The 24,230-nt window shown below is 44.2% G+C and overlaps 1 protein-coding gene across 1 annotated transcript in view; it reads right to left on the bottom strand.

Annotated features, from left to right (window-relative positions):
- Window positions 1–24,230, bottom strand: part of sspo (SCO-spondin) — a gene marked incomplete at its 5' end in the record, with an annotated part of 102,981 nt that overhangs the window by 21,198 nt on the left and 57,553 nt on the right. The window contains 13 exons of the mRNA XM_010769066.1: window positions 10,951–11,241; window positions 12,060–12,267; window positions 16,191–16,323; window positions 17,800–17,924; window positions 18,155–18,310; window positions 18,897–19,073; window positions 19,282–19,452; window positions 19,578–19,624; window positions 19,735–19,887; window positions 19,976–20,213; window positions 21,669–21,803; window positions 21,926–22,093; window positions 22,627–22,870. Of these exons, the coding sequence (XP_010767368.1) occupies window positions 10,951–11,241; window positions 12,060–12,267; window positions 16,191–16,323; window positions 17,800–17,924; window positions 18,155–18,310; window positions 18,897–19,073; window positions 19,282–19,452; window positions 19,578–19,624; window positions 19,735–19,887; window positions 19,976–20,213; window positions 21,669–21,803; window positions 21,926–22,093; window positions 22,627–22,870 (2,246 nt within the window). The remainder of the gene's footprint in view (window positions 1–10,950; window positions 11,242–12,059; window positions 12,268–16,190; window positions 16,324–17,799; window positions 17,925–18,154; window positions 18,311–18,896; window positions 19,074–19,281; window positions 19,453–19,577; window positions 19,625–19,734; window positions 19,888–19,975; window positions 20,214–21,668; window positions 21,804–21,925; window positions 22,094–22,626; window positions 22,871–24,230) is intronic.

Below are 24,230 nucleotides of genomic sequence, written 5' to 3'. Positions count from 1 at the left end.
CAGCAGCCCGAAACAGCGCCTGCCAGTGTGTTCTTTAGGCGCACTTCGGCACCCGCCACCTTTACTGTTTCTCCCTCTTGTGACTATCTGAGGGAGTTACATACATGCTGGAGGGACACTAAGGCTCTTTACAGTCTTACGTCCGATGGCCGAGCCTTGGCAGCCATGCAGGCAAGAGTTGTCCTTGACCAAATGCCGGCTGTTGAGCCTACCATTGCTTCCCTCATAGTTTCCCCTGACGAAGCTCTGAGGTCGGAGGCCAGGTGCCGTCAACTCCAATGTTGAGTCACTGATGACCTGCTCACTAAGGCTTACGATGCAGCGGCGCGCATGGGCCGTATAGGCAATTCCCTCTCTCACCTCATGCTCGCCCTCTCGGCTTCCCCGCAGCAGGATGCTCTTAGCTCTTCCTCTACCAGCCTCAGTGACGCCTCACTTACACTTAGAGGCGTTTGCTCTGATGTCTAGAGAGCTTGGGCGCCTGATGTCCACTCTCGTCCAGACTCGTCGCCAGGTTTGGCTGGCACAGTCACCCTTATCAGAGACATGTAGGAGGACTCTCCGTGCTGTCCCAGTGGAGCCGGGGGAGCTGTTCGGTTCAGCTGCCGTACAGGTGCTCGAACGGACTGTCAAAGCTAATCAGACCAGGCAACAGTTCTCAGCTCTTCGCAGAGACATGCCCTCCCCCCGGTAGGCCTAGAGGTTCCGCGTCTGCCTCCCGAGGCCGCTCCCATCCACCGGTGCCCGCCATGGGCCTTAGCGCCCCACAAGGAGTCCGGCCCGCTACGGTCCTGTTAACCCGCCCCGAAGGCAGTCTCGGTATCCAGTGCCTAACCATCGCCCCCCCAGAGCCCGGGGGGCAAGGTACTGAGGGTCTGGGCCTGCTGTTGGTTATTTCTCCCAGCAGCAGCTCAACTACTGGGTAGCTCAAGCTTCAGACCCCTGGGTGGCCCCCAGTCTTCAGCCGGGTCAAGATGACCACCATAAGCGGGCCGGCAAAAGAAATCGCCCTAAACCAGGAGCTGTCAGTCCTCCTTGCCAAAGGTACAATCAAGCCTTTGGACCCCATCTCACAGCCCGGGGGCTTCTACTCGACTTACTTCCTGGTAAGGAAGAAAGGCGGTGAACTTCGCCCAATCCTCGACCTGAGGGGACTCAACAAGTTCCTAAAGATTTTAACTTTCCATGTGCTGAGCACAGCAGACGTTCTTCGTACTGTGGCCAGGGGGGAATGGTTCACGTCCGTCGACTTGAAGGACGCTTATTTTCATGTGCCTATTGTGCCTCATCACAGGCAGTTTCTTCGCTTTGCCTTCNCGGGTCTTCGTACTGCTGGAGGGGTGAGTAGCTTGAGTAATTTAACTCCCGACCTTCGACGGTCGTTCGTTGTGTAGCGTAGACCCTTAGTCGTTCGGTACCCACGCTGACGCACGTCGGCGCACGAGACATGACCCGTGGTCTACCTCTTCGGTTCTCTTCACTGAAGTAGACCGGTTCGAGTCATCCACTCAATCGAGGTGGGAGTCTCCTGTCGGGATAGTCCGGAATCAGGAGAAGCAAACCGCCCCGTGGACGTCGGAGACGACGGCTGCGGAGATCCTGCCCCAATCCAACCCTGACATCAGCTGACCGTCCCCCTTCGTGGGATGGGTCAGTCATCAAAGTTGGAGCCGATCAGGATCGTCGCGAATGGGTGCTCCGTACTACCACGTTAAGTGTACGTGACCCAGGAGGCTTTCCGGGAGGGAGTCTACGAGCTCAGGTTCTGTTCTCCGCGTTTCCACGTACCGTCGTCCTCTCCGGTATGTCCACAATGTTCGGCCATTTTGTATCGCTGTCATGTTACATTTTTGAGGTCTGGTTGCGCAGATCGTGAATCATCAGCTTCTCGTACTGACATTTATTGACCCGGCCCTTTGTTTGTAGGCGTCACCTCCCCTCCTCGTGTTATCAATCAATCGCACTGGCACTCGTGGAGATTGACCCCACTCTTTTTATTATCCACAGTCATTCACCATACGTACGCACTCTCTCTCTCTCGCCACTTAATGAGAGAGGATCGCGGCGTCGCTCATAATCAGGCTCGCTCAATCGTGAGGCGATTGACCTCCTACCTTGCCACATTTGGTTTGCACACACGTCACTCTCCCCTCGCCTTTGTGGAGGAGAGGATCGCGGTCATTGGTTCAAGTCGAAACTCGCTCTCGTGAGTCAAGATTTGAACCTCTACGCTTGTCCTTGGTTGACACATCGTCAGCTCTCCCCTCGCCTCTGTGAGAGAAGTGGATAGCGTCATGTTATCAACTCTCGGAGCCTCGACTTGTGGTTGAGTCGATTCGATCCTTATCTACCGTTGTCGTTGGTTACCACCTAGGCGGCCACTTTGCACGTCTCGCAGGTCGTGAGATGCAGGACTCGCGAGGACCATTGTCAATCGGCACTTGCCCTCGTGAGGTCGATTGACGGCTGCTATATTGTCGATTGCCGTTGGTTTACATCATCACTCTCCTCGCGCGCTCTCGCAGAGAAGCGGTGATCGCATCATTTGTCAATCGGCAAACTTTCGCCTCGTGAGTCGGCATTGACTGCTATCTTGTCCGATTCCTTGGGTTCTACCATACATCAACTCGTCCCTCGCCCACCTCTGCGGAAAGCGAAGTGATCGGCGCCATCTGTCAATCGAAACTTACTCCGTGAGTCGGTTGACTGCTCATCTTAGTCCATTCCTTTTTGGTTACGACCATAACACTCTCCTCCGCTCTGCGAGCAGACGCATGATCGCGTCATTGTTTACATTGCTCTCGGGAGCCGCGCATTAAGATGTGTTAATAGAGCGAATCAAACTCTTATAGTATCGTTGTTAGTCGTTATTTACATCGCTAGAGTTACCTCAGCTCATGCATCCTCGGAGGGGGCGGATGTCGGCTCCATGGGTACCGTCATCCGCATGGCACTGGCTCGCCAGCAGCTGGATGTACAGCAGCCCGAAACAGCGCCTGCCAGTGCGTTCTTCAGGCGCACTTTGGCACCCGCCACCTTTACTGTTCCTCCCTCTTGTGAGTATCTGAGGGAGTTACATGCATGCTGGAGGGACACTAAGACTCTTTCCCGTCTTACGTCCGATGGCCGAGCCCTATCAGCCATGCAGGATGCGGCAAAGGTCGGCCTTGACCACATGCCGGCTGTTGAGCCTACTATTGCTTCCCTCATAGTTTCCCCTGACGAAGCTCTGAGGTCGGAGGCCAGGTGCCCTCGACCCCAATGTCGGGTCACTGAGGCTTACGATGCAGCGGCGCGCATGGGCCGTATAAGCAATTCCCTCTCTCACCTCATGCTCGCCCTCTCAGCTTCCCCGCAGCAGGAGGCTCTTAGCGCTTCCTCTACCAGCCTCAGTGACGCCTCATTACAGGCGTTCGCTCTGATGTCTAGAGAGCTTGGGCGCCTGATGTCCACTCTCGTCCAGACTCGTCGCCAGGTTTGGCTGGCACAGTCACCCTTATCAGAGGCATGTAGGAGGACTCTCCGTGCTGTCCCAGTGGAGCCGGGGGAGCTGTTTGGTTCAGCTGCCGTACAGGTGCTCGAACGGACTGTCCAAGCTAGTCAGACCAGGCAACAGTTCTCAGCTCTTCGCAGAGACAGGCCCTCCCCCCGGTTCCCACGCTGGCCCCCAGTCTTCAGCCGGGTCAAGATGACCACCATAAGCGTCCCGGCAAAAGAAATCGCCCTAAACCAGGAGCTGTCAGTCCTCCTTGCCAAGGGTGCAATCGAGCCTGTGGACCCCATCTCACAGCCCGGGGGCTTCTACTCGACCTACTTCTTGGTAAGGAAGAAAGGCGGTGGACTTCGCCCAATCCTGGATCTGAGGGGACTCAACAAGTTCCTAAAGATTTTACCTTTCCATGTGCTGAGCACAGCGGACGTTCTTCGTACTGTGGCCAGGGGGGAATGGTTCACGTCCGTCGACTTGAAGGACGCTTATTTTCATGTGCCTATTGTGCCTCATCACAGGCAGTTTCTTCGCTTTGCCTTCAGGGGCCGTCATTTCCAGTTCAGGGTGCTCCCATTCGGACTCTCCCTCTCCTTAGACGACTGGTTAATCTGTGCACCATCCCGGTTACAGACGATCCTGGACACGGCTCTCCTTCTCTCTCATGTCGCCCGGCTAGGCCTCATGGTGAACATGGAGAAGAGTTGTCTGAACCCCTCTCAGAGCCTAACCTTCATTGGGGTGGCTCTGGACACAGTCACTCAACCAGCGAAAGCAGTGTTCTCGCCCCCACTCCTGGTAGACGTGATGCTTTATTCTAGCAGCAGCCGACTGGATAGGCTGTCCTGCTGAAACTTCTTTTTTTTTTCCAGCTAGGTGAAGGCAGTGCTCTCGCTCCCGCTCCCTCTGCTGGTAACATGGGTGTAGTTACATCCCTTTTGTGTTTGGCGAGTAGGAGCGTTGCTCTACTCTTTCCGTTCAGCAGGTAGCTGGTGAAGGCTGTGTTCTCGCACCCCGCTCCCGCCTACGCTGCATCTGGCATTCGTTATTAACTCAACCAGTGAGGGCGGTGTTCTCGCCCCGCTTCTGGTAGACCGCGCTGCTCATTCTATCGCAGCAAGCTGCCTGACCTAAACTGCCCTGTTAAATTTCCTTTATAAAATCCACCTAGGTGAATGCAGTTGCTCTCGCTCCGCTCTCTCTCCAGTGAAGGCAGTGTTCTCACCCCCGCTCCTGGTAGGCGTGTTGCTTGATTCTAGCAGGAGCCGCCTCGCTAGGCTGTCCTGTTAAACTTCCTTGTTTAACCCAGCTAGGTGCAGGCCTGTCCATCTGCTGCACAGACTCTGCTGTGGGACGCCTTGGCGTCTCCCCAACAGGAAGGACCTCTTGTCTCAGTTGGAGGGTCGGATGTGGCACCCCTGCCGCCTCCAGCTGTGGGTCTGGCCACTGGAGGGCCCGACCCACTGCTGAGCGACTGCATAGAGTCTGTCAGGAAGACTATTCTCAAATGCCAGGGCACCATCTACTCGTAGGCAGTACCAAGACAGGTGGAAACTGTTCGTTTTTTTGACTGGTGCCAAGGGCGAAATGAGGACCCAGTACATTGCTCGGTGCCTACGACCCTTGAGTTCCTGCAGTCCCCCCTGGACGACGGCCGGTGTCCCGCTACCGTCAGGGTGTATGTGGCTGCTATATCAGCTCAACACGCAAGGGCTGACAACAGCACGGTGGGAGCCATAGGTTGGTATCCCTCTTTTTAAGGGGGAGCTCTGAAGCTTCGCCCCCCGAATATCCCAAGGGCCCCTACATGGGACCTGCCCTTGGTTCGCCTCCTGTTGAACCTTTGTTAAAGGCAGAACTGAAGTGGCTCTCAGCTAAGACTGCTTTCCTTTTTGCCATCACCTCAGCAAAGCGTGTAAGCGAGCTTCAGGCCTTGTCCGTGAACAGCTCGTGTCTGAGGTGGAACTCAGATGGCTCAGNCACTTATCAACCTGAATCTCCTCTAGAGCCATCCATTGCCTACATTTTTCACCAAATGCTCTCTCAGAGGGCGTGGGAGCGGCTTCTTATCCTTATTTTCATCTAAAGACAGAGAATTAGCACTTTGGAAACATGGCTGAAACAGAGGGGATTATGGGATGCTGTAATGATCTGTTTGGTGTTTTGAGCCAAACACTTCAAAGACATGTTTTGTATGTATCTGAGACCTATAATATATTGTTAAAAAACAGTATAATAGGGGACCTTTAAGTTTGCACTGTGTTTTAAACAGATTCACACAAGATTATTTTTTATTTTATTTTGCTAATGAAAATCAGAAATGACATGCATCCCAGGGCAGTACCAGTCTTACAGGACTGATGCAGACGAGGGTAAAAGGTTTGATCTCTGAGACTTTAGCTTTGACAGGCGTTTTGATTTCAGAAGTGTTGGCGGGAATTGGTTGTGAAAGATTGAAGTGAACTGCTTTTGGCGCTTAACTAGTTCCACATTTTCTAACAAAGAAACTTTAGCTCAAAAGGACTGCTGGACTGTTAGGAATACCTTTCATACAAACATGATCCAGCCTAGGGCTGTTCGAAAAAAAATAAAACTATTAATTTGAACAGCATCTTTTTAACAGTTGATTACCCTGAACTTCAAGTATAATTCAACTGCAAAGTATTCAGCTGAAGCCACATCTTTTTCAACTTCCCCACAGCATTTGTCATAGAGGGCAGCCAGTGCAGATCTGGTGAAATTATGCCGAGATGGCATCGGGTAACGCTAGTGTTAACCAGTTTCTTAAACCCCTGGTTGCTAACTGGCCACATGTCTTTAGCTATGTAGAATGTGATGGCATCTGTTATATCTTTGTGTCTTTGCGAGCTGGTTGAGTAGGCCGTTGCACTGTAAAGCGCGTCCTTAATCGATGACTGTGATGTCGTGGATGAAGTCGAGGGGGCACGCTCGTGGACTGTTAACGGGGGGGGAGCCTCCCTGCGGGGAAACTGTGGACCTCTGTCGCCTGTCAGCGCAACTGAAATGATGACGTTTAAAAAAGGGGGCCACGCCGGCCGTCTGTGATTCTCCAGAACACACAGATGGCCAGTCCGTCCCTGCTGCACTGTACTTTTGTTTGTTCCACGTCGGACTCCTTAACCCAAAGTATTTCCAAACAGCGGAATTAGTTTGACCTTTCTTGTTCACGAGTGTCTCTTTTTCTACCATCTTCGCTCCCGCTGAACTCACACAACTAATGTCACTCACAACCTGGCCAAGGGGGCTTTTAGGGAGGGGCGAAAGCGCACGCAGCAAAGTAATGTTTTTAGTAATCGTTGCAAGCCAAAATCATAATCGAGATTAAAATAAGATTAATTGCACAGCCCTAGTACTTGGTTAGACCCTGGCTTTTTAAAACATTTGGCAGAGGGCTTAATGATTTCTGTATCAGTTATTCAAGTAGTTTTAACTTTTAAAACACAGAAAGCTTGAGAATGAAGTGTAAACTAAGCAGATGTGTCTGATTGTGTTGTTGCAGAGCCAAGACCTGCATTTATAGGATGAATTCAGAATGGATTGCTTTTGCCATGGCAAACACTTTATTTGTGCCTCTGTGCTGCATCTTAATCGTTTTCTGTTCTTTTTCTTTTCATCCACTTGTTGTTTTCCCCCTGCTTGCCTGTTTGTCTGGAATCTATGACTACGCTTGACATATTATGATTATAATCTGTTTTTGGAATGTTCTTTCCTCCAGCCTCTGCCATGATGGAGCTTTGCAGTGTGACACGAGAGAGTGTGAAGGTAAGAAAGCGCACTAAATGTGGGTTGGAGAAAAAAAAACGTCCTGGTTTAATATTGCCCTCATTTTGTTACCCTTCCTTTTTTTTTACCTTCTTCCAGTCATCCTCAGCGAGTGGTCAGAGTGGACTCCCTGCTCTCCCTGCGTGCCCTCGTCCTCCCTGACTGGAGTCATAAGTAGCAGTAAAATTGTCTCAATCCAGAGGCGTTTCCGGGCCTGTTTGGACCTAGAATCAGGTCTTCCGGTCCCTAGAGAGGAGGAGGAGGAGAGCAAATGCCCACGACCGCTGGAGGAGGAGAGGCTCTGTCCAGACGCCAACATCTGCAGCGGTAATGGTTTTGTTGTAGTGGACAAAAATATGTTTACAAAAGAACAAAGTGTGTATTTGATCTCAGTAGAGAGATGCTGTCAGTTGCTCCTTTTACTCCAGGAGCAATGATGGGAAGATTGTGCTCCGCCCCAGTTCACTTCAGCACGTAGCAGCAGTCTGATACTCTGCTCCCATTTACAGATAGTAACTCAGTTAACTGGTTGTACACAAGCATGGCTCCATAGAAACAGAATAGAAAAGAATAACAATGTGGGCCAGGGTGATAATGAAATTACTCTAGCATGGCGTTCTCTTGAGAGGAAAAGGAATTACTTTCATGCACAACTGCTACAAAGCAAGGCATATAATTTATATATAAAATAAATATATATAACGAACAGGCTGTTAAGACAAGTTGAATAAGAGGCCATAGCCAATAGAACATCCACATCCACATAAAAAAAAAGCTCAGAACTGAAGTTAATAAATGACTTGAATATTGAAAAGCTTATTTTTCAATGCATGTTGGAGCAGACCTCAAGTTATGTTATATTTCAGGTATTTGGTGCTTAAAAACGTAATGTGACTTCTACATAGCTTTAGCAATATTCAGCATTCCTGTCCCAGCAAACCAGAGATCTTGAATGCAGCAACAGATGAGATTTATTAAAGCCCTGAACCATCCATTAGACAAAAGTAAACACGTATAATCTCATATGTATTCCACTTCTCTGAGTCTCAGTGAGGGCTGATTGACTTCTAAGAGAGATGTGTCGAGACAAAGCTACAATATTTGAGCCTATTCAAAATAACCAATGGTCAGGCGTTTTCTAAATCTTGCTGAGACATAATCACTTGAATTATTCATTTGTTCTTTGACTTGATTATACTGTTACATAACCCTGTGTGTTGTCCACATACATATTTATGGTAGGAGGTTTTGTTTTTCCACATTTTGAGCTAGTGATTATTTTAGAGGTTACACAGAAGATGTCTGGGAATGGAGCTTTGGAGAACTCAATGTCATATTTCTAACTTTGATGTGGAATTGGACAAAGTAGTCTATTCATAAGGTAACAGAACATCTGACGGTTTTTCCAGTACAATTGGATCAATTTAACTGTTAGAATATGGTTCGGGGAGCATTTAAAACAGAAAGAATAGACTTTAATCTGGAATCTGTCGAAAAGTGTGGTTCCAGGTTTCCATTGTTATCCCTGTGAATATGTTTTATGTGTTAGTTCATTGCTGACAGTTCAGATTAATAGTTACCATCAGTAGATAGATTTAAAGCTTGTTATCAGTGTCTACTGAGAAATATAGCATTGTGCATCCCCACTGCCCTATTCTCATTATTTCCCAAAAATGGAAAAGGGGTTTGAAGAAAGGAAGATTTCCATGTCGCTGTAAGGTTGATTAGATTTAGCGTGTGTCTGCAAAGAATGGTTTATCCTGCATTCACTCTATCGTCGCTCCATTCTTCTCATATTTGGATTCGAATGGGAATGTCTCTACATTACTACCATGCCCAACGGACCGTAGTTTGATTCTGATGTCAAATATTGAAGGTCTTTTACTCCATCATAGAAAGTCGAGATATCTACAACTGCTCAGTGAAGATAAATTGCTTTAATTTACTATGAATAAATGGAACTTAATCTTATCTCTCATAAATAATTCAGACATTTCACCCTCTCAAATAGGCTTGTGCATCAGTCCACAAACAACAATATGCTTTTGTTATCTTGGATGGTGATTACAGCAATTACAGATATTACAGCGGCCATCATGATAATTACAGCCATTATCATTAAGAAGGGTTGATGCTGGTTATGATTATCATTGTACCCTTCCAGATCTGTGTCAGTGGAGTGTCTGGAGCGCCTGGACAGTGTGTGCGGAGCCCTGCAGCGGGGGAGTCAGGCAGCGCTTCAGACGGCCCCTGGCCTCTCCTCCAGGACCCCTCTGTAAGAGCCAACTGACCCAGAGCCAGAGCTGCAACACAGGACTATGCCCAGGTACAATTTATTTTATTTTACGTTTTAGATCACATACACAGAGGAGGTTAATCCAAAATGTAGTGGAAATGTCTTCAAGAAATGTGTGGGTCAAACAATTATATTGTGCTATTGGTTGATATTAACTAATTACTTTTACTCAAGTACTTTGCATAAGTAAAAGTGTTTTGACAGTATGCTACTCCTTTTGCCCTTTAACATTTATTTTACAACCCCTAGTTACTAGCTACAATGCAGATTTAGATTTAATACATTCAAAGTTATAAATGATTGTAGGTTAAGCTGAATAGCAGTTTATGAAGTAATTCAAATAAGTGATAACACATTAAAGCATCTTTAATTATAATTTTCTCATACGGCATGATCTGAAATGGGCTAATCTCTATGAGGAGTTATTTTACTGTTGGTACTTTTAATATATTATGATACTTAAACTTTTGTACTTTTACTTGAGGAACATTTTGAATACAGGACTTTTACTTGTAACTGAGCATTAAAGTATTTCTTCTACCTGTGTGTTTTGTGTTCGGATCATTTATTGCAAAGACTTTATTTCCATGCAAGTCTTTCATATCACTCCTGGCAGTCAGAAAAGCCCAAATGTTACTGTCTGCGGTCGTTTAAGTGAGCTTTGCTTTGCTCTCATGAAAAGTGGGAAAGATTGACTTTCCTTGTCTCTCAGGTGAGCGCTGTGAGGACAGGGGGCGGACCTACGAGGAGAGCTGTGCCAATCAATGTCCTCGCAGCTGCACTGACTTATGGGAGCATGTGCAGTGTCTCCAAGGCACCTGCCATCCAGGTACACTTTGACTTGTAGCATCAACAGTTGCTTTAAAGACTGCAAACTATTGGTTTCTCAATGTGTACTTTACTTAATCTCTCAGGTTGCCGTTGTCAAGAGGGACAGTTGTTGCAGGATGGCCATTGTGTGCCAGTGACAAAGTGTCGCTGTGGTATCCCATCAGGCAACGGGACGCTGGAGTTCCGCCCTAAAGAGGAGCTTTCCATGGACTGTAACACCTGGTTAGAAGCATTTTACTTTTTTCAAAATTCAAGGCTTTTATTGTCCTTTGTGCATAGCTAATGAAAATCTTAGGTCTCAGGCTCCTCCAATAGTGCAACACCATAAAACAGATACAATAGTGAAAGTAAATAAAAATAGAATATAGTAGAAATAGTGCAGAATAGTCTATATACAAGTAATTGGAATATTGATATATATAAGTTGCAAACAGATGAATATTATGGATGTTCTTTCATCATCACAACATTCACTTCACTTACTTTTATTTATCTCTTCAACAACTCTCTCCTTCCTCTTCAGTGTGTGTGAGAATGGTACTCTGGTGTGTACTAAGCTCCAGTGCCCGGTTTATGAGCCCTGGAGCCCATGGAGCTCGTGCTCAGCTTCCTGTGGGCGGGGCCAGATGACCAGGACACGCCTTTGCCAGGACACAGAGGGCGGTCCTTCCTGTGGGAACACCATGCAGACGGAGAGCTGTGATCTGCCATCATGTCCAGGTTTGACTTAGAGATGGAAAATCCGGATCCTTTTACGGACTCAAGGTCTTCTGAGTCAGTCATTGAAGACATCCGGATCATACGAGTCCTTTGAGTCATATGAGTCACCAGGAGCGTAGGTATCCTACCGGTGACACAGGAGCACATAGTCTCCAACTTCAAATCAATTCAAATTTTAGAGCTACTAGTGAGGGCGGCAGTTTGTGTATTTTGAATTTGTCAGTTGAGATTTGCATTTCAGAAGCATATTAAACTATCGTTACATTAACCTCCGCTACACAAACATGATCTAACAACGTTTGTGTCTTAATGCTTGTTTATTGCAGTATTTGGCTTCTTACACTTGACTGGGTGAAGTAGTCAAATGATCTGTGCACAGTATGCATCTACGTTATCACAAACAGAGCTGACACAGAGTATGAAAACCATGACGAGTCCGAAACCGTTTGCTGTTTCGCACTGTGTGGAGTAATCCACTCATTCAGTCTGCTCACCAAATCTGAGTCTGCTGTTGACTCGTGCATGATGAGTCTGGATCTCTGGATCTACTACGGTTACGGCTCTGAGTCCGCACGGGTCTGCAGGAAGTTTCACTGATCCGCGTGCCCTGAGACAAGCAATAACTTCTGGCAGCTATCCTACTTGCTAAAGGCTAGGCAGATGGACTGGGGTACTTTGTAATGTGATTTTACTTGTTATAAGGAGAGTAGCGAGTGAAGCAATTTATAGTTTTAATTTGTACGTCGCCAGGTGTAGGACTCGGGTTAATGGAGTGGGGAGACTCGTCACTCCCAGGTCATTACTAGGATCCGGGTTAATGATCCGGATGAATCAGGACTCACCCATCCCTAGTTTGACTAGGAACAAGTACCAACATGCACAATTGAGAATGTGCCAACCTTTTTTTACATCAAACAGTGTTAAAAGTGAAAGTTGTGTCACCTGTTAATACTCCGCCTGTGTCCGACATCTCTCCCTCCAGTGGGATGTTTGTTGGGCGAGTGGTCATCCTGGAGTGAGTGCAGCACCTCTTGTGGTGGGGGGTTGTCATCACGGAACAAGACGGTCCTCAGAGAGCCGGAGCCTGGTGGGACGGCCTGTGTGGGACCACTAGAACAGCACACTGCCTGTAACACCAACAGCTGCCGGCCTGGTAACAAAAACAAACACACACATCATTTCAATTTGTACATTTGGCTAATTACATTTTATTTTTACCAAGCAATGAAACTCCTAAGTTCTAGAATACAGTGGTAACTTAGCAACTCATAACCACATGAATTAGTTGTGTTCTCACTTTTTTTATAGTTTTATGTGGTGAAAGGTGATCCCAAATGTGTCTGAGGACAGATTGTAAAGTGTACTAAAAGAAAAATCCCACATATGTGTGTATTGAAATATATACAGTATATATGGACCTTTCTGTAACATCACCTGAGATGCCCCATAAATCAAATGACAAATGAGAATATCAAGTTAAACCTAATTTATTTATACTTTGATAAGGACAATACTGTACACAAGTTCTTTATTTGAAATCAGCCGTGTTTCTTTTGCTCAGTTTCCAAACACTGCAGGAAGTTTGATAAAGTTTTCCTGTCCGATGGCGGCCGCCCTCTCGCATTCCACACGCAAAATGTTCTCCACTTTTGCTCCGATAAGCCTGTTTATCTGTGCTATGCGACTCTGCCATGTTTGCTCCGTCTCCTCATCCATGAACTCGAGTGTCGCGCTATCGGAAAGGGACATTTGATTTATTTTTCCGTCCTCCCGTTATGCAAATAGTTGAAGACCTTAAAGTAACCAACATTTTTTTGTGTTTAATAACTGTAATGTAATTCCTGCTGTTATCAACAGTAACATATATGTAATCAGATTACAATAACATGTTACTTCGCAGCATGTTACCCTCAAAACTGTATATGAGACCTAATGAAATTCATTGTATGTTCGTTTATCTTTGTGTGTTGCAGAGTGTCCTCGAGGGCAGGTGTTCAGTGACTGTTCAGGCTCCTGTCCTTACACCTGTGAAGACTTGTGGCCACACACTCAGTGTTTAACCGGACCCTGCTCTCCTGGGTGCAAGTGCCCCCCCGGACAGGTCTGGACACCCCGTGTGTTTTTAAATGTGCATGTGTGTTTTTGTGTAGTTGGATCCTTTTACCCGTGAAATGATCTGATTCTCACGGTGTCCCCCACAGGTGCTGCATGAAGGCTCCTGTGTGTCCCAGGCTGAATGTCCCTGTTCACTGCTGTCCCTGCCGACTGCTTACCAGCGCTGGAATATGAGCACTGAGGAGATCACAGACACTCTGCTGCCAGCTGGAACAGCCTTTCAGCACCTCTGCAACACATGGTAATGCATTACACATGAGCATCTAGACTCACACGGACACATAGTGCTTTTACATCGAGCTGACCATGTCCATTTGTTTAGTCAAATATTTCGAACATTACAAGCATGTTTTCTTTAAATAATGGAGAAAAAACAAGGACTTGGGCAGGTTCCGTTATAAGCTAGCTTTACTAAAACTCAAAATGAATTTCTGGTTGATATTAAATAAATCCATGACATTAATATTTCACATCATTTTCAGGCTATAGCCAAGATCAAACAGTAGTCATTTACTCCCAGCTTTCATCATTTTAACCCTTTGTCATTGGTCTAGATCAAGTGGCATATTTATGCTGATGCTTTAAGTATGATCAAACAAATAACTTATCTTCTCTTAGGGTACTGATTGACACTGCTTGTGTCCACACAATTCAGGTATGGGAAGGCTGTATGTATTGGCCACATTTAAAAGAGCATTATAAAATAACAAAGTCCCTGAGATGATTAATACACAGTAACTGAGTCCCAGAGGATATTGCTTATTCTCTATGCATTTCGGAGGGTAGAACACAAAGAACACAAGGATAAATTAGCATACTGGAGCTGACTTTGTACTCTATTAGAATTGGAAAGTTCATGCAGTTTTCGAGTTGTATTAATGTTTTGAATAAGGCTTGGCCTTAGCTGCAAATGGTGACACAAGGGGAAAACAGAATGTATGGTGGGTAAAGGAAACTGATGTTACATGTTAATATTTTACTGGATGCAGACAAAGGTGAGCACATGATGAAACATTTTGTTTTTTGTCTTTTTATTGAAACACTTGCTTCAAGGTGACTTAAATATTTTTGTATCAGCATATACAGTATACTATGGTTAGGTTAAGGAAACTAAAACCACATGGTTAAGAAGTTGTCTGATGGCAGGGTGTTGTATGAATAGGAGATAATTAAAATATGCAAAGGGTTTATGTAAAGTGTTGTTAAAACATTAGGAAATTAGAACCGTACCACCGTCGGGTTGACCATGTTGTGATTAATTCATGATAAATGTGCCACGCTATTCCAAGTAATCTGACAATGATATTTTGCAATTATAGACGCTACTCAAAAAAAGTGTTGTGTATCATTGGCAGAGTTGAGTTTCATTATCTTAGTTAAACAACAATCCAGTTTGGTACTATGATATCTGCTGTAATAGATAGTCTAGTATACAGCAGACATAACGTAGGTCATCTCATCTGCGCAGACTCATTTTGATCCTCTTTAATAAATACTGAATGGATCAGCCTTGTGACATGAGGGAGGTTATGGGGAACACATATAAAAAAATACACACACCAATCTTCATCCTGCAAGAAAGAGCCATACATATTATACATAAAACTACCTACAAAGAACCAACAAATGGATGGTTTATCAAACTAAAAACACTAAAACTACAAGACCTGGTTGACCATAAAACTATCCAAATTATGTTCAAAGAACCAAATCAACAATGGCCACATAATATCCAGGGACTTATTAAACGGAGAGGAAACATACACATGTTGAGAGGAAACGATAGTTACGTATGTAACTACGGTTCTATGAATACTGGATGACCGCCAGAGGCGGTGCTTTAGCACTGGATATCTTCTGTCTCGCGCAGGTCGAATATGTATATCAACAAAGTCACGTGTGACCTCGTATGACCCCGGAAGGCATAAGTTCCGGTGTTGTCAACGAGTTCAGTTCTATGGAATCTTCTCGCGGAAACACGAGATTCCGAGTGACCAAGAAACTCTGGCGGTCATCCAGTATTCATAGAACCGTAGTTACATACGTAACTATCGTTCTATTTCATCCTTACTGACCGCCAGAGGCGGTGCTTTAGCACTGGATGACCTATACCAACAGAGTCACGAGGAAGTCTGAATACTCCCCTTATAAGGATGGCCTAGGCTGACTCTGCAGGAGGACCACACCCAGCGGGTTAGGGGCGGCAACATTCACCCTGTAGTATCTGGCGAATGTGCTCGGGGATGCCCATGTAGCCGCAGCACATACAGTGGGGCAAAACCAATTGTGCAAGTTCTCCCACTTAAAAAGATGAGAGAGGTCTGTAATTTTCATCCTAGGTATACCTCAACTATGAGAGACNGTTATATCTTTGTGAGCTGGTTGAGTAGGCCATTGCACTGTAAAGCGAGTCCTTAATTGATGACTGTGATGTGGTGGATGAAGTCGAGGGGGCACGCTCGTGGACGAGCGTGCCCCCTCGACTTCATCCACCACATCACAGTCATCAATTAAGGACTCGCTTTACAGTGCAATGGCCTACTCAACCAGCTCACAAAGATATAACAGATGCCATCACATTCTACATAGCTAAAGACATGTGCCCAGTTAGCACGGTTAGCATTCAGGGGTTTAGGCAACTGGTTAACACTATGTACAAGCGTTACGCGATGCCATCTCGCCATCATTTCACCAGATCTGCACTGCCTGCCCAATATGACAAATGCTGTGGGGATGTTGAAAAAGATGTGGCTTCAGCTGAATACTTTGCAGTTGAATTATACTTAAAGTTCAGGGTAATCAACTGCTAAAAAGATACTTTAAAAAAAAAAAAAAGTTTAAAGTTCAATAAATTGATGTTTTCAAAGTCAATAAATAATCATATAATCGTGATATCAATATTGACCAAAATAATCATGATTATGATTTTTGCCATGATCGAGGAGACCTACCAAGTACTGCAGCCTATGGTGACCATGGCCCCCTGGGGGAGGGTGACAGGTGTGGGGGGTGGTCCGGAGGCTTGGTGCTGCAGGTGGATGCAGCCACACTCCTCTGGAGGAACACAGGTACCATTCTGCTGCAGCAGGCCCTGAAGAGAAAAGCACACAATTCACAGAAAGGAAGAACTGATGCAGTGATGCTTTTATATTTTTGTATAATTTGGTTTGAACATTCAGGCCAAAATAGGAACTGTTCTTTTCCTTTATATCTACAGATCCATGCTCAATCGTTATATATTTGTACAGACAAGGTAATATACTGTATATATGCTACTAACCATATAGGCATTTGTCAACAATTAAATAGTCAAATAACATATTTATGTTGCAGTTATTAACTTTGAAAAAGAAGCATTTCAAGCAGCTGGATCAATATTTTTCACAACAACATTATTTAAAATAAACCCAATGTATTTATGTCAAAGGAATTCCTCAAGGTGATACAACTCCAGAGAATATGCAGCTCCTCTTGGCTTTACAGAGCTTTATAGTGAGTTTCAGTAAATGGTTTAGTTACTGTTTTTGGTTAACCTTTTTTTAACGAGGGTTTTGTTTGGCTGTTTGAACCCACTGTGCACTACCTGCTCCGCACCAACCAGCAGACAGACAAAGTGAGAGACTAGGTAATATATAGCTAAGCATTAAGCAGCTAGAGAGCCAGACATTTCCCTCAGGACATAAAAAAGAGTGAATATTGGACTTACATTCATCAGGTGAAATAAACAACCCCAAATAAATGATAATGATGCATTCTGTGTAAATAATAAATGATTTCCAACAAGTTTGCCATTGTGTTACTGCAGGTATAAGTATTTAATGACATGCAGAAAAGTAATCAATGTTTGGGAAATGAATTACGGTACTTTGGTTTTACACCTCTGGGTATCTGCTTTTTGTTATTTCTTTCATTTATCTACCCCCACTGCTGCTGTCGGTGCTGTGAGAGGAGTTTGTGCAGTAAACCAAGCTGGAAGCCCCAAACTGAGCAAAACCACATTACAGAAATGTCATATCAAAGTAATGTATTAACGACAATATGAAGCAGTGCATATTTTACTTTCTAAACTAATGCCAGAGAACAAATACAGTCCAGCAGTATTTTTACTATGTTTACATGCATTTGAAGTCTCATGCTTTAGAATGTAGATATAAAGTTTGTAATGAGTTAATTTTGACTTGACATCATATGTTTTGAGTCTTTCTTCTACCTCAAGTGAATTCAGGTGTAATTCAAGTCTAAAAATAGACTGTTCACTGTGAAGCGTGTTTCTCAGTGTGATGTGAGAAATATGTAAGAAAAAGCTTGTTTTGCATCTCACATATTTGATGAAATTGTCTTAAACTGTCTGACTCATATGTGTTTAATTATCAACAGACAAGAATGTGTCTTTACTTAACAGTATTATCCCAGTATCTCCACTGCCATGTTTATTGTCAGGAACCAGAATCCTGAATGTAGAACAATTATTCACATTCACATAATACAAATGATCTAATTTTGTGTGAGGATGAATGATGATTGACCATAGTATTTCCTATATAAATATGGGGAATGGTATTCTCACCTGTGGGCAGTAGCAGCCAGGTGTACACTCCCTGACTCCTGAACAGAGATCTCCACGGCCCTGCAGCACACACTGCTTCTCACAGGGAGCACCACAGGCGGAGTACTCAAATGGGGCTTCACAATCTACAAACATGAGAAAACACATCACAGTATTTAAATGAAGGAAATCAAACACACTCAACCTAATGCATGTACCAGATCAATCACATTCTGCTGATTCCTGTGTACATTATAGATCCCAATATGCATAAAAGGAATATTCAAGTGCACCTTGAACCATGAGAGGATCACACACAGGCCTCTTTGTTTCATATAGATATATATATAAACAGTTTCCATGGTTGTTAACTCACCTCCACACTGACTGAGACTGCACGTCCTGCTCTGGGTTTCAACAGGAGTGCACTGTTGCCCCCTGGTGGCCGGGGAGAGGGCTACACGGTAGCGCTGCTGCCTCTGAGACTGACAGGAGCACGGAGACCAAACACTCCACCCCGACATGGGACAGTCTGCAGTCAGAAGAAAACAAATCCATCACTCTGGTGCTACATGCTGATTTTTGTGTGATACACTTACAATCTGTGAAGCAGCCCTTTGACTTATACTCACTTGACCCAGAGATGGTCCCAGTACTGCTAAATTAATTAGTGTATAATAGATATATTTTGTACCAAAAATGATGTCTTCCTGTTAACAATCAATACAAAAGCTAGCTGTCTTACTGGCATCAACTAAAGTACAATGTAGGCAGACCCAGAAATGAAATAAGCAACCATGATGATCTGACACAAATAGCAAAAGATGGTTTCAGATTTAAAATAAATCTTTGCATAAATCAATTCTCCAAATAAGATATGACTAGGACAAGCAACACAAAATTAATGGATTAATCACAATCTTTATTCAATTTTTTGATCCCTGATTTGTATCAAAAGTACCCATAATTTCAACCAAGCTTTTAGAAAATAATCTGGACAATTAAGCATACACAAGGTAATATTGTACACTATTACATATCAACATAAATATGAGATGGTATTAAGATAAGCCTAGCTAATATCAACCGAAAGCAGCATCTTTGAGTTTTGTGTGCACCTGGACAGGGCCGTTTGTAACACAGCTGGGTTTCCTCTCTGTTCCTCTCAGCCTCGATCTCAGAGGGACACGCTGCATCTCCTCCCTCCTCACACACACACACCCTGCGCCGCAACACCGAACCTGCGCCACAGCTCCGGGAACATGGTGACCATGGCGACCAGGGGCAAAGATCATCTGGGAACAAGGGAGTCAATATGATCAGGGCAAGTGTGAACTGTATTGCTGACATCCCTCTTCCAAGATAATACAGCTAATACAATATTTATCAAAATAACTTAAAATAAATAAATTATGTGCATCAGTTCTTGGTACAGTAATGGGCACAATCTAAAGATGGCTATGAATGAATGAAATTACATAATTGTGGCATTTTGTAACAAACCCAGACAGGGAGGAGTGTGACAGTCCTGGGTTTCTCTTTCTGGCCCGCTGCAGTGAGACCCGTTGTTTCGTGGGGGGGGGTTGATGCAGGCGCGGGTGTGAACCTGGGTGCCTCGTCCACAGGTCACTGAGCAGTCAGACCACACTGACCACGGGGTCCAACCACCGTCCACTGCACACAACACAAAGCACTTGGTTATTGGATAATTAGCTGAGTATAAAGTTGAACACATCTGCAGCAGTGCCTACATTTTCGCACACAGTTTACTCTTGTCTAAAATCATTGCAGTGACCCACCTCTGCATTCAATGTCTTGGCAGTAATCTCCCTCTGGGGTGCATGTGCTAGGAGGAAAAACAAATGTACAACATCATTTGAGTACTCATTTTCATTTTTTTGCAAACCCTTTATCAGCCAAATACACTTTTCCTCTATGTTTTTGTGCATCACTCACCATTGTTTACACTCGCCCTGCAGCCAAGTGTCTCCCACTGTAAGCTCCTGGTCGTCATGGAGACAGAGAGGCGGGCAAGGTCCGGGGTCGCAGGATTTATGCTGGACTTCCTCAAACTGGCAATCTGCTCCTTCGGTCTCCGGGACCAGAGACCTGACACACAACAGACACAAAAGTCTCTTTAGAAATACTTTTTTGAGAGGTTGGGATGAACAGGTATTTATGAGTGGTTTCCCCTCACCTGTATCTGGTTCTCTGGCCCTTCCCACAGGAAACGCTGCACAATGCCCAACTGGACCAGGAGCTCCAGGTGCAGGAGGCCTGGCAGCTGTGATTGGTGCAGAAGAGCTGTCCGTCAGAGCAGCTGCAGTTGTTACAGTCCACCTGATGCACGCTGCCGGCTGCCCAGATTTGTCCCAGTGAGTCCGTACAGTCACACTGCCAGAGCTGCACACACACCCCGTCCTGCTGCAGCTGGCCTGGACACATAGTAAACAAAAGTGTACTATGTTAATAAACATATGGTTTTTTAGCCTATTATTGCAGTGCTGGTCATATTACTAGCCCCGCATGCACTGAACTGAATATGATTGGTTCCTCATTTACCAAAATAGAAAATATTTAAATGTTGTCATTAACCTTCACCTGTTTTTCAAGCCATGAAAATGGTTTCATTTTTACTGATCCCGTTTTTTGACATTTCTGCATCAAATACAATACACTTAATGTGAATGACTCCCCGTTTGCATAACAACATTTAAATACCAGAACAGCAACATTTGCAAAAAACGACTCCAAGTTCTGTCTAAAGATGATGAACATATTCTGGAAAAATATTTTTTGACAAGTTCTGTCTAAAGATGATGAACATATTCTGGAAAAATATTTTTTGATAGACCAGGGTTGAGCCAAAATAAAAAAAAAAAATAAACATTAGAACTTATAGAACATTTTGTGCCGTCATTTTATTGAATGTGTTTGGTTGTAAAATAACAGTATTCTCCCTGTAGAACTTTAGGTTCTGTATTTATTTTAGTGTTTGATCATACAAATCTAATACAAAAAAAATGTAAATTTTTTTTTTTCTCATCAGAACTTTATTTAAAGGGGACCTATCATGCAAAATGCACCTTTGTACGTCTTTTATACATGAATATGTGTCCCCGGTGTTCCAGCGAACTCACCGAGTGTCAGAAAACACAACCCTCTCTATTTTCCTCCATACCCAAATCTCTAAAAAAGGGGCTGCAACGGATCTGATACAGACTGATCCAGATTTGAACACTTCTGTGACGTCACAGAAGTGGCGCTACGGCTATTGGGCCAACTCCACCAATCAGGAGGAGATAGCCACGGACATTGCCGTTCGAAAGCGCTGGAGACGCTGTAGTACATATGCCAGGCCTGTAGATGATGCTGTTCTCACAGAATCAGCCCATGCAAAGACAGTGTTAAATTGAGCGAAATGAGGAATGGCTAAAATGAATGATTTTGAAAAATAAAAAGTATAAATATGCCTTATGGTCCTACACTATATTATTCAAATATAGCATGATAGGTCCACTTTAAGGTATTTGAATGTAACATTTAAAGACAATGGATTTTGAAAAGAGAGGAAACATCTGTAACATTTCCTGTAAAATCTTTAAGGACAATTCCTGTATATTAATTGCACTTTATTTCAGTAAAGTATTTTACTTACATTTTATGGTTTTTGTTTGGCAGCCGCTGCTGCCAGTCATTTTACCGTTTTTTTACAGTGTAGATATATATAATTTGGTAAATTTGTCGAACTAACCCTTTACATGGTTTATCCTAAATATGGCTTGACAGCACCCAGGCTCATTGATATACAGCATAGTTTGTTCAAACACACATACAGTACACTGTTGTTTATCTATCTAGGACACACACGTAAAAACACACACACACACCTTTAGGGCAGCGGCAGCCAGGCTGACAGTCGGTGTTGTCCTGGCACTCGATGCCCTGCTGGAGGTCTGAGCAGCGCTGTGGACACTGGTTGGCACACGATACAAACTCCTGGCCTGGCGGGCATCCTTTCTCATCTGACAAAACACAAACAGAAGGTCATGAATTTGTTCCATGACGCCGCAGGCATTTTCTTTGCCTCACCAAGAATGCTATTCACAGCCTGTGGTGACTTTTGGAATACAAAGACTCGTCTCACCGCATGGTTTGGTGTTGCAGGGTTTGACCTGGTTCTTCTCTCCTTCACACTTCTTCCCCCCGTTCTTGGGCGGTGGGCTGGAGCAGGAGCGGGTTCGTATGGAGCGCCCCCCCCCGCAGCGCTTATCACAGCGGGACCATGGACTCCAGCGAGACCAACCTCCATCAACTACAGCATCCACACACAAATAAACAGAATTAAATCAAGAGACATAAAATATGTTTTTTGCATGTTTTATAACAACAAATCACATACTTTAACCAAAATCATCATTCCAGTCTATCACAACTTTTCATATTTTACGCCATAGTTTCTATTGTGTATATGACAATGTTTTTAACAATGGTGTTGATATGTGGCAACCATTTGTTGGTCATTTCAATATTTTAAGAAACGAGTGAACTAAAGTTTGAATTAACAAATAAATCAAAGCAGAATATCAACTGAATTTATTGGGGCAGAAACAGCATTATTAATAGTACAAAGTGTTTACTTTGTGCACTTAACTCAACAAATTAAGTTTGTGCACTAAACAAATGTGATTTACAACAATGCATAATGTGTGGGACAAACCTGAGGGCAAAGACTAAATAGTGGCACACAGATAAAAAAATGTAATAGTCCAAATGTACTGTACAGTCACAGTCAGTTTTTTTCATGGATTTGCTATTTTGACTCTACATGCTGATCAGGCTGCTGACCTCTGCAGGGCTTGATGTTACAGAAGCGATGCTCCAGGTTGCCCCCCAGGATGTCTTCACACCAGGAGCCGTTGGAGCGGGGGCTGAGGAAGGTTCGGATCTTCTGCTGCTGACCCACCCCGCAGGACCGAGAACAGGAGCTCCACTCCCCCCAATCCTTCCACGAACAATTCCTCTCCGCACAGTCCGTCCCCTCACAGACCTCGTCTCCATCTTGGAACATATCACAAAAGACATCATAGCACTTTACATGTTAGTAGGCAATATTAAAAGTAATATGTGTTGCCTCGTCTAATCAAATTGAGATTTCTTACAGTAAGATATGTACAATATGTATTTTTTTAAGTGAAAAAAGTTGGTAGGGCTCATTTAAAAAGCAATTAGATTAAATTAGCAGTTTATTAAGATTAAATTATAGTTCTAGTTAAGGCCATAAGAATGTCTGAATCATTGAATTTCATTCAAAAGCTAAATTGTTTCCCTACTCTGTTGTTTTTACACACATACTGTATGTACAAAAGTTACACAAACTAAAATGGCGTTAACCCCCCATCTGGAATAACACTTTAAGTAAATTAAAAAAATCAATCTGGATCTGTGTTCTCTGAGATAAGAATGATGAATGATTACAAACCAAGCCACGCCACACAGTCCCAAAAAGCAAACTTTCAGATGTGACCACACTCAGTTTGTGTAGAAGTTTTACCAAGGAGAAATTGAAGATTAATACATCAAATGCTCTCTCACACACTGGAATAATGAATTCTCTGTTGTAGGATGTAAGCCCTTAGTGAGGCAGCTTTCATCTTATTACAAGTGTTGCAGTATTTTTGTAAAAATGTCACTGAACAGTTCCTAAAGCCCCTGTCACACTGTACCGAAATTGACACCCGATGGACACACGAATATGGAATTGTGAATTTTGCACGAAGATGGCCCCGAACCACAAACGAAGGCAACATTTACATTACATTTAAGACATACAACTGCAACAAAAGTATTATGATAAGTATTATGATACTGGAATGATATTTTCCGACTTTGTTCTTTACTTTCTCCGTCTTTATATGTAGAAGATATTAAGTTTTCTCCGTCATGTTGTTTCCATAGCAACAACAACTTCCTCGCCTTCAAAATAATATATGATATCCTTTTTAGTTTCACAGAACACAAATTGGGTTATTTACATAATATGTTTACATGATTTTGTTGTGCAATAAAACAACCAGATGGACACACTATAAAGGAAATGTTCAAATTCGGCTCTGATCGTAGCAACATCGGGCCATTCGTGAGGGCATCTTAAGCCATCTTTGGCATGCCAAAGATTTTGCCACCGCTCCCGAAGTTGCTGCCGGAGCCTGATAAATTCCACCGGCGGTCATATGATGGCTTAAGATGCCCTCCCGAATGCCTTACGAAGGGCAAAATGGACACACAAAGTCAACACGAAAATGAACCTTCACAAGGTCCTTCGGCAATGCTTTGTGATGCCAAAGATGTTGCCACCGCTTCCGAAGTTGCTGCCGGAGCCTGAGAAACTCCACCGGCGGTCATACGATGGCTTAAGAGGCCCTCACGAATGGCTTACGAAGGGCAAAATG

Source organism: Notothenia coriiceps, unplaced genomic scaffold (assembly GCF_000735185.1).
Source record: "Notothenia coriiceps isolate Sejong01 unplaced genomic scaffold, NC01 NC01_scaffold00006335, whole genome shotgun sequence".
Taxonomy (NCBI): Eukaryota; Metazoa; Chordata; class Actinopteri; order Perciformes; family Nototheniidae; genus Notothenia; species Notothenia coriiceps.
This window is presented reverse-complemented; position numbering and strand designations above follow the sequence as displayed.